General features: G+C 31.3%; 1 protein-coding gene across 1 annotated transcript; it reads left to right on the forward strand.

The window, feature by feature from the left end:
* Positions 1 to 5,142: 5,142 nt before the first annotated feature.
* LOC109188401 (glucan 1,3-beta-glucosidase A-like) lies at positions 5,143 to 10,578 on the forward strand. Its single transcript, XM_019339062.1, has 7 exons — positions 5,143 to 5,391; positions 5,503 to 5,622; positions 5,740 to 5,949; positions 6,941 to 7,099; positions 9,092 to 9,261; positions 9,382 to 9,537; positions 9,889 to 10,578. Exons 1-7 carry the CDS (start codon positions 5,206 to 5,208, stop codon positions 10,421 to 10,423), a joined length of 1,536 nt encoding a protein of 511 aa, XP_019194607.1. The 5' UTR covers positions 5,143 to 5,205; the 3' UTR covers positions 10,424 to 10,578.
* The last annotated feature ends 2,438 nt before the right edge of the window (positions 10,579 to 13,016 follow it).

Below are 13,016 nucleotides of genomic sequence, written 5' to 3' on the forward strand. Positions count from 1 at the left end.
TGATCTTCTTAATTTGAACCCGTTAACTATAGATAATTCTGGTTAATCACAAGGTTCCAAGTTCCACACTACATACTCATAAGAGTACGGTCTATTGACATTTTTAGTTTAAGCCGATTAATTATATATAATAAATACTTGGTTTAATTTACCTTATGGTGGTCCTTTACAAGGTAGGAGTACAAAACAGACTTCACCTATAGGGCATGTTCAGAAAGTAGCTACAAATTTTCTCGTAAATCAAACTATGAACAACTTGGATTGCTTTATCTTCTTCTGATTTTTATCCGATAAAGTCACAAAAGAAGTTTCACCTAATGAACAATTTTAAATAGCGAATACAAACTTCTCAGCTCAGTAAATCAAAAGTTTGATTAGTGTATGTTACTTCTGAACTAAGTTAGGTTGAAATTTTGGTGTTGGTATAACAGTACATCAGTGGTTATTAGGGATTTAGTTGTTTCGTTTTGAATTGAAGTATATATACGTACAACTCCGTAGTTAGAAAACATTTTTGTTGCAAGGATTCAATCTCCTTTTTCTCTGTTGATAATTTTGTGTTTTGGAGTTTGTCATGTCTTTCCAACCTGTGGAAAAATGACATTTTTTGTATTTGAATTAGGAAGGAAAAAATACTTCGACACGAAAGAGAGCATCTATGTTATACAATTCAATAAATTTTAAAAAGACTGGTGCAAATTCACTTCCCAAATCAATGCGAGACAAAGGTTACTTTAAAGCCTTTCCTGTCATTTTTTCCAACTCAAATGAGTCTACCCTGAGAATCAATTTCTCATTATCCATTTTGAGCTCACAATATATCAATCTCTTCGTCGCACCAGAAAAACTCGAATCTACATTGATGCGACCCAATCGTAAGTGAACCTTACTAATAATTCTACCACAAAATAATCACTAAAAATGACATTTATGCTATTTTTTCCAACATTAAAAACAAATCCACCAAACTAAGCCATTCCTCTCATCTCTAAGAACTCTGATCCCTAAATTGTAGGCTCACTCGATTGTCAACGTACGTGCATTGCCATCCACATTCGTTTTAACAAAGTTGATAAGAGGTCTACATACTCTGATCTTGATACTTCTAATAAGAAAGTATGTAGGCCAACTTTCCTCTTGATTCATGCCAAAATTTGAGTATACAGTTAGATAAGCTAAGGATCGGATGTGCTTTTTAGGCAGAGAGTATAGCTGGAAAAGTGTCGCACTTTTAGGTAAAAAGGAATGGAAAGTATTTATCATATCTACACAACTAAACCTATAAATTGGTAGACAAAGTCCTTAGATTATATGGGTCAGCCATTAAGTTTCCATTTGTGTTGCCAAAATGGCAGTGGCCCCTCATGAGTTTGCACCAATTCTTTGTTTTATTTTCTTTTTATTTCTACTTTTCATGTAACCATATAACATGTGGGTGATTTCTAGGTGAAAACGCTTTGATATGAGATTGACGTTTTATTTATTTATTTTTCACTAATGCATGTAACGTGTTAAGAAATCTTAAAGATCAAATAATAGGGCATTTTAACCAGTTAGGTTTATCAATTTTTATTTTTTTTTTTTAAATTGGCCGGGGAAAGGGGTTATAGGGTTGTTGAATTAAAAATGTGGTTTAATTGAAAGACATTTTGAGAAGATATTGCAGGAAACATACTAGAGATCCCCATTTTCATATTGAAACTATAGGATAGTTTTCTAGGAGAGATTGGATGTATAAATCCCAATATGTTCTTAGGAAAGCTAAAAACCGATGTTGATTGTATAGCATTGAGAGTTGTGGTTTATCATTGAGGTTGCTTGAGTTAGATTGCCTTTCAAATTATATTAAACAAATAAGAACTATAGGTGTGAGTGTGACATAACCACAAAATTTGTAATTTAATTTTTTTATTCATATTTTGAAAGAGGTGACCGAGTGAGTAGAACATAGAGTGTGTTTGGTTTGTACATGGGAATCAGAATAGGAATGAGAATCAAATACTTGGTAATGGTAATGAGTTTTGGTGAAAGTATTTTGTATGTTTGGTAGTATATAGTGGAATTGGAATGATTACCAATATTGATGTTAGGTTGTGTATGACCCTATAATAGGAATAAATGTTTTAAAATAAAACAACACAAAATCAAGTCAATTGATCCTAATATAATGGCATCCAAAGCATCACTATGAAAAAAAAAATATCATAACAAAAATTTAAAAATACTAATCCAAACTTAAAAATTAGATTAGAAATAAGATGGAATGAAACTCCTTTTTAATTAGGGAATAAAATTTTTAATATATGAGTTCAATTCTTGTTAATACCCTTTTAGTCAAACTTGTCTAGAGTCTATTTATCCTATATAAATTATGACTTAAATTTATAGTGTATATTCTCAAATAATGATTGTACGTAGATTTGCCCATTAAAAAAAAAATATGATACGCCATGGCTATCATGGACTAAAAGGTCAAAGTAGCAATTATCTACTTGCAGGATTCTGAATTCGGGAGTTACTGGATTAGTTGTCGTATGCTGCAACTTGCAAGAAGCCCATTACAACTTCTGAATTTTGGTTGCTTTTAATTTTGGCAAATTATGCAGTGCATCGGTATGCACCATGCATGGTGCATACTGATGCAAAAACGACGTCGTTTTAATAAAACGCGCGTCTTCTCTTAAAAAAAAATCAGGTTCGATTTCCAGCAACAATATATGAACTAAAATTTCATAATCGGTGAACTATAATTCCATAATCGATGAACTATAATTTCATAATCTAATCTATGAACTAAAAATTCCAGAATGAATGAACTAAAATTTCGTAATCTATAAACTAAAATTTCAGAATCGATGAACTACAATTCCATAATCGATGAACAATAATTCCATAATCAATGAACTAAAATTCCAAAATGAATGAACAGTATAATGTTGTTGCTGGGAATCGAACCTGAATTTTTTTTAAAGGAGAGACGCACGTTTTTTAATAAAACGGCGTCGTTTTGGCATCCGTATGCACTGGTGCATACGGATGCACAGCATAACTATCCTTTAATTTTTAGGCTACTAAAATTCAAGAAGTGGGCCCCGGAACCATGTTCTTTTTTATTGCAAGTGTACGTACATTATTGTGTCAATCGTACAGTTTTAATATGAGTAAATACCGACGGAGGTCCTCTGACTTTGGGATATCGGAATCGTAATGAGAATCAAATATTCAGCAATGGTATGGTTTTTGTGAAACTATTTTGCATGTTTGGTAGTAGGATGGAATTGAAATGGTTATTACCAATACTGATCTTTGGTTATGTATGACATTATAATGAATAAAGGTTTTAAAAATATAAAAACAAAAAATCAAGGCAATGGATCCTAATATAATGACATCCAAAGCACCAATATGAACAAAAAAATTTAAAACAAAAATCTAAAAGTCCAAATCCAAACTTAAAAATCATATTATCAATAAGATCAGATGGAATGATACATTTTTTTATTAGGGAATGTTGTTTTTAATTGAAGGGGTAATCAAATCCAATAGTTGTGTTTTAAAAAGTTGTCAACCAAATACTAATTATGATTTAATTTTAATTCCCATTCATAATGTGTAAACCCATGAACAAAACACACTCTTACTCTTTTTATTCTTATTTTTAATTTGGATGAATTCCCTATTGGTATTCTTTTTTCAAAAGATTGAATCTTTAAATGTATGGACTCCAATATTCCGACCGGATAAATAAAACATATGAGATGGTGATGAGGTAAATCACGATAACTTAATGACTCGATAGATATAACCAAATGCCAATTTTCTTTTTTGTTACAAATGTACGTACATTATTGTGTCAATCGTACAATTATATCGCTTCATCATAATGTCTTTTGCAAACTGAGAAATTATTTTATTTGTAGGCAAATCTCAAAAAGATACCGTATTATTATATTGTGCACATTCTTCTAACTTCTAGTATTTTATTATGAAATTAAGCCTATTGGGCATTAGCCCATACAAATGTGTCATTCATTTACTGACCAATCAAAATGCAATCGTTATGCTGTGCATATGTATGAACCGTGTATGATGCATATGGATGCAAAAATGACGTTGATTTGATGTCTAACTTTTAAAAAAAAATTTAAAATTGCATAACTACACATCCATAATTTTATAACTATACATCCAAAATTACATAACTACACATCCATAATTTCATAACTATAAATCCAGAATTGCATAACTACACATCCATGACTTTATAACTATACATCCAGAATTGTATAACTATATATCCATAAATTCATAACTATAAAATCCAGAATTGCATAACTACACCATGCATAATTACACATCCATAATTTCATAACTATAAATCTTAAATTGCATACCTACACATCAATAATTTCATAACTAAAATTCAGAATGAATAATGAACTAAAAAATGAACAACATAATGTTGTTGCTGGGAATTGAAACTGATTTTTTTTAAGTAGGACGCGCGTTTTGATGCAAAACGACGTCATTTTTGCGAGGGCCGTGTTTTAAGTTTTTGTGGCCCAGTTCTGGTAAATAAATGTGGCCCTATCAAACTCACAATTTTTAAAATCAATACATTCAAGTTTCAAACCTTTGACCTCCAAGTTAAAATACAATAAATACACATTCTTACCATCTCTTCATAAAACCTTTTAAGTTAAATTGGAAACTTTTAATTTTTATTTCTAAACTAGCTAGGTAAAAATTAAATATTGGACCTCTACAATTTGGGGTCCCTCTAAAATTGAGGGCCATGTGCGGTAGCCTAGCTTGCACAGCTTAAAATCCGGCCCTGGCTTTTGCATCTGTATGCACCATCCATGGTGCATACGGATGCACAACATAATTTGCCATCAAAATGCAGGTCAAAATTCCACAGAAACCAATAGTCAAACATTTTAATTTTTTTTTTTTTTTTTATGATGATGAAAATCATAACCACTATGAGAAAGTATGTATTGAATAAATTCTATTCTAATATAATAATTATAAATGTTATTAAGAGAAATAAATTGTAATAGATGATTGATAATTCTAACACAATTGATTAGACTAGTAATTATGAAATTTCAAGTTTAACTCTCCTACTATAAAAAGACGCATAATCACCGGAATTGATGGAATAATGCACAAGAATTGAAGTTGGATACACTACCTGCAGCCATGAAACCCAACTTTGTTTTCCTCCTTATTCTCTGTTGCATACTCTCAGTTTCTCAGGCGAAGGTCGCCGCTCCGGCGGCTTCCAACGGCTTCCGGGTTCGCGCTGTTAATCTCGGCGGGTGGCTAGTCACCGAAGGATGGATCAAGCCTTCTCTCTTTGACGCCATTCCCAACAAAGATCTCCTGGTTAATTCTTCGCTGCGCTCCTCCTACATATACTATATTATTAATTAACTACTTGTCATTAACGTTGTTGAAGTAATTATTAACGTACTCTTCAAACTTAATTGTTGCCAGGATGGAACAGGAGTCCAATTTAAATCTGTTACGGTCGGAAAGTATCTCTGCGCAGAGTCCGGCGGCGGGACGATCTTGGTTGCTAATAGAACTGCCGCTTCAGGATGGGAAACTTTCTCAGTAAGTGATTATATTGGTTAAAATTAATGTACGAGAAAATGGGGTTCTGATCATAATTAATTAAGATTAAACCTGTTACTTAATCTGTATGTATGCAATATTCACTTATTCTTGTAGTTGTGGAGGATCAATGAGAAGACCTTTAACTTGAGGGTGTTCAACAGACAATTCGTCGGATTAGACACGACCAACGGCAACGGCGGCGCAGGAGTCAACCTCGTGGCTGTCGAAAACACACCGGGTATATCGGAGACATTTCTGATTCTTAGAAACTCCGATGACCCAAACCGTGTTCGGATTAAGGCCTCCAATGGGTTTTTCTTGCAGGTGAGTATGCATATCCTCATCAATTATAATTTTATAAACATATTTTCTTTCCTTATTTTTATTCGTCTTTTCTTTTGTTTAGATTTGTTTGTTTGTTTTTTTTTTTGCTCTTTGTCATTTTCTGTTTTTAATTTGCATGTGATGAGAGATCCATCCACTAGTTGCTAGTAAGGGATGGAGACTGATTGAAACATTATTCTGAGACAGTCATGGACTTTACAATTAGAAGTTTAGATCATTATTGTTTAATATTGATCAAACTCATTGCATTGTTTTTTTCCGATTAAACTTTCATGTGTGCTTTGTGAATTCTTATATATAAACATACTTACTCAATACAGGGTCAAAATAGTGACTCTGAATTTCTTTTGTTACTCCAATATTGTGCTTTGTCATTATATTCGTAGATAAAAATCAAGTTGAGAAATCACAATACAATAGTGGAGCATTTATATTTGATTCTAGGGATGTCATGTCACATTCAAGAATCTTATATTATCTAAAACAATATTATATGTTTTTAGTTTTTGGATATATGATATTTTTGGATAGATGTAATGTGAATTTTTAGAATGATTTTGTAATTATTTCTTTCACATACCTAGTATTTTATTATTATGAAATTCTTAAATAATTGATATTTATACAAAAGAAAAACAAAACAACATTATTGAAGATTTGAACTTGTGATAAAGTCAACTAAAACATTCTAAAGTATATTGGTAGAAAAGTTTCACTTCATTTTTGTGGTCCAAGTACTTGTCAAACTAAGATTGCATTTACTTTAATTTTTAAAATTTTTAAAGGATTGTACATTTTTTTTAAAAAAAACACGTATTCTCTATATTTTTTAAAAATATTTTTTAAAATGAATAAAATTTCTCTAATTAATAAACCTAAAGGATTATACATTTAAAAAAAAGAAAAATTGAATCATGCTAATGTCTTTTTTATATTGTCGATTAATGAAAAAATAACAATATGTTCTTAGGCAAAAACAGAGGAACTTGTTACAGCAGATTCTAAAGGGAACGCGGGATGGGGTGATAATGATCCCTCTGTTTTTATCATGACAAACACTGGAGGATTACACGGGGAGTTTCAAGTTACAAATGGCTACGATCCATTTGTGGCACCAACAGTTATGAAGGTAAGTGCGTGAGTGTGTGTGTGTGTGTATATATATATATATATATATATATATATATATATAAATGGTAGTGTAAAGTGTATATTATGTTGCATTGATATTTGACATTTTGTAAGATTAGTTGAGTCTTGATTATGCTCCATCTAAAAATATATTTATCAAATTCTCTCTCTTATGGGCACTTAATTAGTAGAGTAACAGCTTCTAGTTCAATGGTGTTAATTGGTAAATTATACTGTGGAGTATAGTCTAAATTGCAAAATGAATCACAGATAAATGTTTAATTTTAATGTATTATATGTTAATTTTTATCTAGCATATACTAAAAGCAAACTTACAATATACCAAAAATAAATGTATAGTACATTAAAATTAAAAATTTAATCTAAAATTTAACAAGATTTAATAATGTTAGTCTTTATCTATAATTTATTATATCTATAATAATAAATTTTAATAAAAGTCAATAGTGTTAATTATTAACTGGAATAAAAATTGTGTTGATAGTATAAGTTTTATCAATTGTTTATTCTTCTTGTTATTTGTATTGTTTCTTCATGCATTTTCTCCAATTTTACCTTTCACATTTTTCCTTTAATTTTCACCTTTATTTTAACAGTTTTAACTCAGATTTAAAATCTATTAGTGGTATAAGACTATAAGTGACATTAATTATTTTTTTTTTTTAAAGTTTGTGGTGACCACGAATCTATATCAATTATAGTTTGATTATTTTAATCATTTTGAATTATAGTTACAATTAAATCATATAAAATTTATTTAAATTAATAATTATAAAATTTTAATTACAACTATATTATTAAAATTATATGTTACATCAAAAAATTATGTTACATATGTAATTTTTTATAATAAGAAAAAAAATAGAAAATAAAAAACCATTTAAATTTAACCCAAAAATAAAATAAAATTTGGCCACTATCATTTAACAAAATAAAAAAAATATATATTAAAAAAAAAAAATAGAGTGGCTGCAACAGTTGTGTTTTTAAAACGCTTTCGCTGAGTGCAGTGGTTTCTTCACGTGCCTTATTTATTTATTTATTTATTACAAAAAAATTAATTTTTTACTCTTAAAAACCCCCCAAAAATTACTTGGTGTTAAGTGCTCACTGTCACTCTGTCAGCTGCCCACTAATGTAAATGCATGCACACTAATCACTAATGTAAGTGTCGGCTGGTCCCTTTTGACCATTCCAATAGAAACGCCGATTTGTTGACCTGACCAATAAACTAGGTCAACGGTCAACGGTGTATTACAGTTCATCCGATCCATTAATGGGGAGAAAAAGACATGGGTGTCATATATATATATATATATATATATATATATATATATATATATATGTATGTATGTATGTATTCATTTTTCATTCAAATTAATATACACTGCTGGAAATTATGAAATTTTTCACCACCTGAAAGTGATCTTAAATTCATTTTCCATTCAAATTAATATACACTGCTGGAAATTATGAAATTTTTCACCACCTGCTGAAAGTGAACTTAAATCAATTCGAAAGTAAAAAGTGGTCGAAAATAGCAATAAAGGTTTTTTCGGATACCAAAAGTGATCCCAACAATGCTTTCGACTTGATTAAGGATTGGTCGAAAATTCTATAATTTCCAGCAGTGATATTCTTTTTATACCATAATGTCAAATATTAGCCACTTTGAAGTGTTCAACTATGTCCGACAACTAGAAGGAATGAGACATGAGGTCTTAATCATATCATGAGTTCAACTATTTACTTGTCTGATCTATTGATGTTATATTTAAATTAAATGTTGTTGTGTAGTTATAAGTTAAGAATAATAACAGTGTTAATAATTAATAATTGTAATTTTTACTGAAATTTTGATATATATATATATACATATATATATATATATATATATATATATATACACTCTGTGGGGAGGATCATATTTATTTATAGTACTCACTTGAGTTCATTATATTATGTATAGGAACACTGGAAAACATTTATAGTGGAAGACGACTTCAAATTCATCTCCAGAAACGGACTAAATACAGTGAGAATACCAGTTGGATGGTGGATTGCTAGTGATCCACACCCTCCAAAGCCATTCGTGGGGGGATCCTTGAAGGCTTTAGACAATGCTTTTTTATGGGCTAGGTGCGTATATATCATGCATACATACATTCAACACTATCTCACAAAGCTTAATTATTTATATATATATGTTGATCGAAATTTCACCTTTCAACAATCTAATTAATCTTAATATATGTACAGGAAATATGGAGTGAAGGTTATAATAGATCTCCACGCTGCCCCAGGATCTCAAAATGGTTGGGAGCACAGCGCCTCCAGAGATGGGTCTCAGGAATGGGGAAACTCCCAGGACAACATTCGACAAACAGTGGCAGTCATTGATTTTCTCACTGCTAGGTACCACATGTATATATATATATACGTTAGTTCAACTATATAATGGGGCAACCCAGCCTTGTTGGTTAGGCTATTTGCCTCATAACTATAACGTTTCAAGTTCGACTCCATATAAGGACCGTCTATTAACCTTCTTAGTTTGAGTCAGTCAGCTATAACCTACTTAACATGAGGCAGTCTAGACCTACCAAATTGGTTAAACTTTTATGGTCAATTATAGAATCAGTTTACCTCTTTGTAATCAGTATGATTACAAGACAGAAGTTATTCACTGCACACCCTCGATTTCTTACCAAATTGGTTTTTGTGTTTTTTGTTTTGGGGTTTTTGATTGATTACATATATACTTAGGTACGCCAAGAATCCGAGTCTATACGCGGTGGAGCTCCTGAACGAGCCGCGGGCGCCGGGGGTTTCTTTCGAGACGGTGACGGAGTACTACAAATCCGGTTACGAGGCGGTCCGGAAGCACTCATCGACGGCCTACGTGGTGATGTCGAACCGGCTGGGGTCTCCAAACAATACGGAGCTCTTCCCGCTGGCCGGCGGGTTGAAGGGAACCGTAGTCGACGTCCATTACTACAACCTCTTCGTCGACCTATTCAAAAACATGACGGCGCAGCAAAACATCGACTATGTTTACAACGAGCGGAGAGGGGAGCTGAGTGCTGTGACAACCTCAAACGGGCCTCTCAGCTTCGTGGGAGAATGGGTGGCGGAGTGGAACGTTAAAAACGCGACAAAGGAAGATTATCAGCGATATGCTAAGGCCCAGCTGGAAGTGTTTGGTCGTGCGACGTTTGGTTGGGCGTATTGGGGGCTCAAAAATGTGAATAATTACTGGAGTTTGGAGTGGATGATAAAGAATGGATATATCCAGCTTTAATCCTGTGTAATGGTATTTGACAGTAACAATATAATATAATAATAATATGAAGCAATAATCGTGATGTAATTTGTTGGTTTTGTGATCTTTGGGCAGTCACCAACTATTGCCAATTAATCAGGTAGGAAAGGAAATAAAATACACAGGAATTAGTATAGTGGTTCGTCGTTTGACTTAAAGTCATTACTGGAAGGCAACAGTGTAAGCATTCGAATTTCACTAAAAACATGAATGGAAAAAGGTCTTTTCAAATTTGGTCTCAAATTAACTGGTAGACTGATTACGTGAGTCTGCATTGGCTTTTGGGATGGGTCCCGTAGGCTAAACTGAGATCATATATATAGGGGTTGAGAGCTCTCATGTTTGAGAAAGCTGTAGATGTAAGTGGATGTCCTTCTTGCTTCTGATTATGTCTTTTTATATAGGAGTGGAAAATAGGTGACTGAGACTCGAATTCATGACCCCCATTTGTAAGGGATATGAAAATTTCATGTTATTTGATCACAAACTCTTTGACAGGTACCATATATAATTTATGGTCTTTTTATGGTAATTGAGTATTTAATTATGATAAGGTGGATAATTTGTCATTAGACTAATTAAAGGCTTAAAGCATAAATTATCTACTTGTCAATTTTTTTAAGTAAAGAAATGACTGCCGTTACATATTAACGGAGTCCATATTGTTGGTGTGTTAATTACAAAATGAAACTACACTGTATCTAAAATGTAACAGTTTCACATATTATTTTTGTATTATCAAATGAAATTGTAATTGAATTGAAATGAAACTATAGTTGTGTTGAAATGAAACTGAATAATAGTTTCATATATTTGAGTGTATATTGTCCAATGAAACTGTAGTAATATCGAAATGATACTTTAGTTTTGTTGTAATGAAACTATAGTGTATATAAAATGGAATCGAATAATTCCACATATTTGAGTGTATAATGTCGAATGAAACTGTAGTTATATTGAAATGAAACTGTAATTGTGTTAAAATGAAATTGCAGTGTATATAAAATGAAACTGAATAACAGTTTACATATTTGAGTATATGTTGTCCAATAAAAATGTAGTTATATCGAAATGATACTGTAGTTGTGTTGTAATAAACTATAGTGTATATAAAATGAAACTGAATAACATTTTCACATATTTGAGTGTATAATGTCGAATGAAACTGCAGTAATATCGAAATGAAATTGTAGTTTTGTTGAAATGAAATTGACGTGTATATATATAAAAATAAAATTGAATATGTTATACAAACAGATCTACTTTTATGTGGAACGGCGCAAACGGGTGTCGTTTCTTCTAATGCACCGTTTTGAACGATGGTCCACAATCCACAATGCTTTGTGGACCACGGTGTAATTTTTGGCTTAGTTGTCGCATGCTGCAACTTGCAAGAAGCCCATTAACCAATTTTCGTTGCTTTTAATGATTAGGCTACTAAAATTCTCAGAATGGGCACCCATTTTTTTATTATTATTATTATTATTATTTGGTGTGTGTGTTTGTAACAGCAAATTATGGCCCACACAGTGTTGTATGGACCATAACAAAAAGTATATTTTTAATATACTAAATGTATATTATTTTTGTACTGAATGTACATTATATAATATAATGTACACTCAGTATATAAATAATGTACATTCTCGAAATACAATATACATTATTTTTTTGTACTGAATGCACATTAGATTTGTACTGAATATACATTATTTTATAGTATACAAAATATGGTCCACACAGCTTGTGTGGACCAGGTCCACACAATAATGATTGGTCTGTAACACTACACTTTTAAGAAATTATTACTTTTTTTTTTAATACTATTTACTCTGTTACAATGTAGTATTTGTTTATATCTACTTTCTCAACCTATAGAAACACAAAAAGTCAATATCATCCACAGTAGAACTTGAATCCATTCTTCTCCCAAAGAGCTTGAATCTATGACCTCTCATTTGGAAGAATCAAGAAATTACTACTTAATCCTTCTATTCTTATTTTTGGATAAATTTCAGTTTTGATTTTCTATAGATTTGGTCACTTTTATTCATCGACTTCTTATTTTTGGATAAATTTCAGTTTTGATTTTCTATAGATTTGGTCACTTTTATTCATCGACAGTAAAAGTAATTAATATTATTAGTTCTTTGGCTTCTTTGTCTTTGCCTCTTTTGATCCTTAACCACAATTTTGACAAATCTCTATTAAAGACAAATACAAATTTGTAATTTCTAATAACTTTGCTCTAGTTTACGTGTTTTGAAGTTGTATAAAACTCAATGCAAAATTCTAATTTATTTTCATCTCACCAATCCATAATGATGAAGATGTGGGCTTTCTTGGCGAACAAAGTTTAAATTGTGATTGATAATTTCCTTTTAGTTTATACAACTACAAAAGGCATTTTTTAGAACAGGTTGTTAAAACATTACAAGTTCAAATTATACTCATTCGTAACGGATATTTGTTGAAAATTATGATAGAGGATCAAAAGTGACAAAGATATATGGAATAGTTGGGATTAATATTAGTTATTTGTATGTTTAAGGATTAAAAGTGAAAAATATCA

This window comes from Ipomoea nil, unplaced genomic scaffold (assembly GCF_001879475.1).
Source record: "Ipomoea nil cultivar Tokyo-kokei standard unplaced genomic scaffold, Asagao_1.1 scaffold1421, whole genome shotgun sequence".
Taxonomy (NCBI): Eukaryota; Viridiplantae; Streptophyta; class Magnoliopsida; order Solanales; family Convolvulaceae; genus Ipomoea; species Ipomoea nil.

What these genes read in the sequence shown, in the direction of transcription:
- LOC109188401 (XM_019339062.1), top strand. Translation starts at nt 5,206, where the DNA reads ATGAAACCCAACTTTGTTTTCCTCCTTATTCTCTGTTGCATACTCTCA. An exon ending in TTCCCAACAAAGATCTCCTG is followed by an intron (nt 5,392 to 5,502) that starts GTTAATTCTTCG and finishes AATTGTTGCCAG; the next exon opens with GATGGAACAGGAGTCCAATT. An exon ending in CAGGATGGGAAACTTTCTCA is followed by an intron (nt 5,623 to 5,739) that starts GTAAGTGATTAT and finishes TTATTCTTGTAG; the next exon opens with TTGTGGAGGATCAATGAGAA.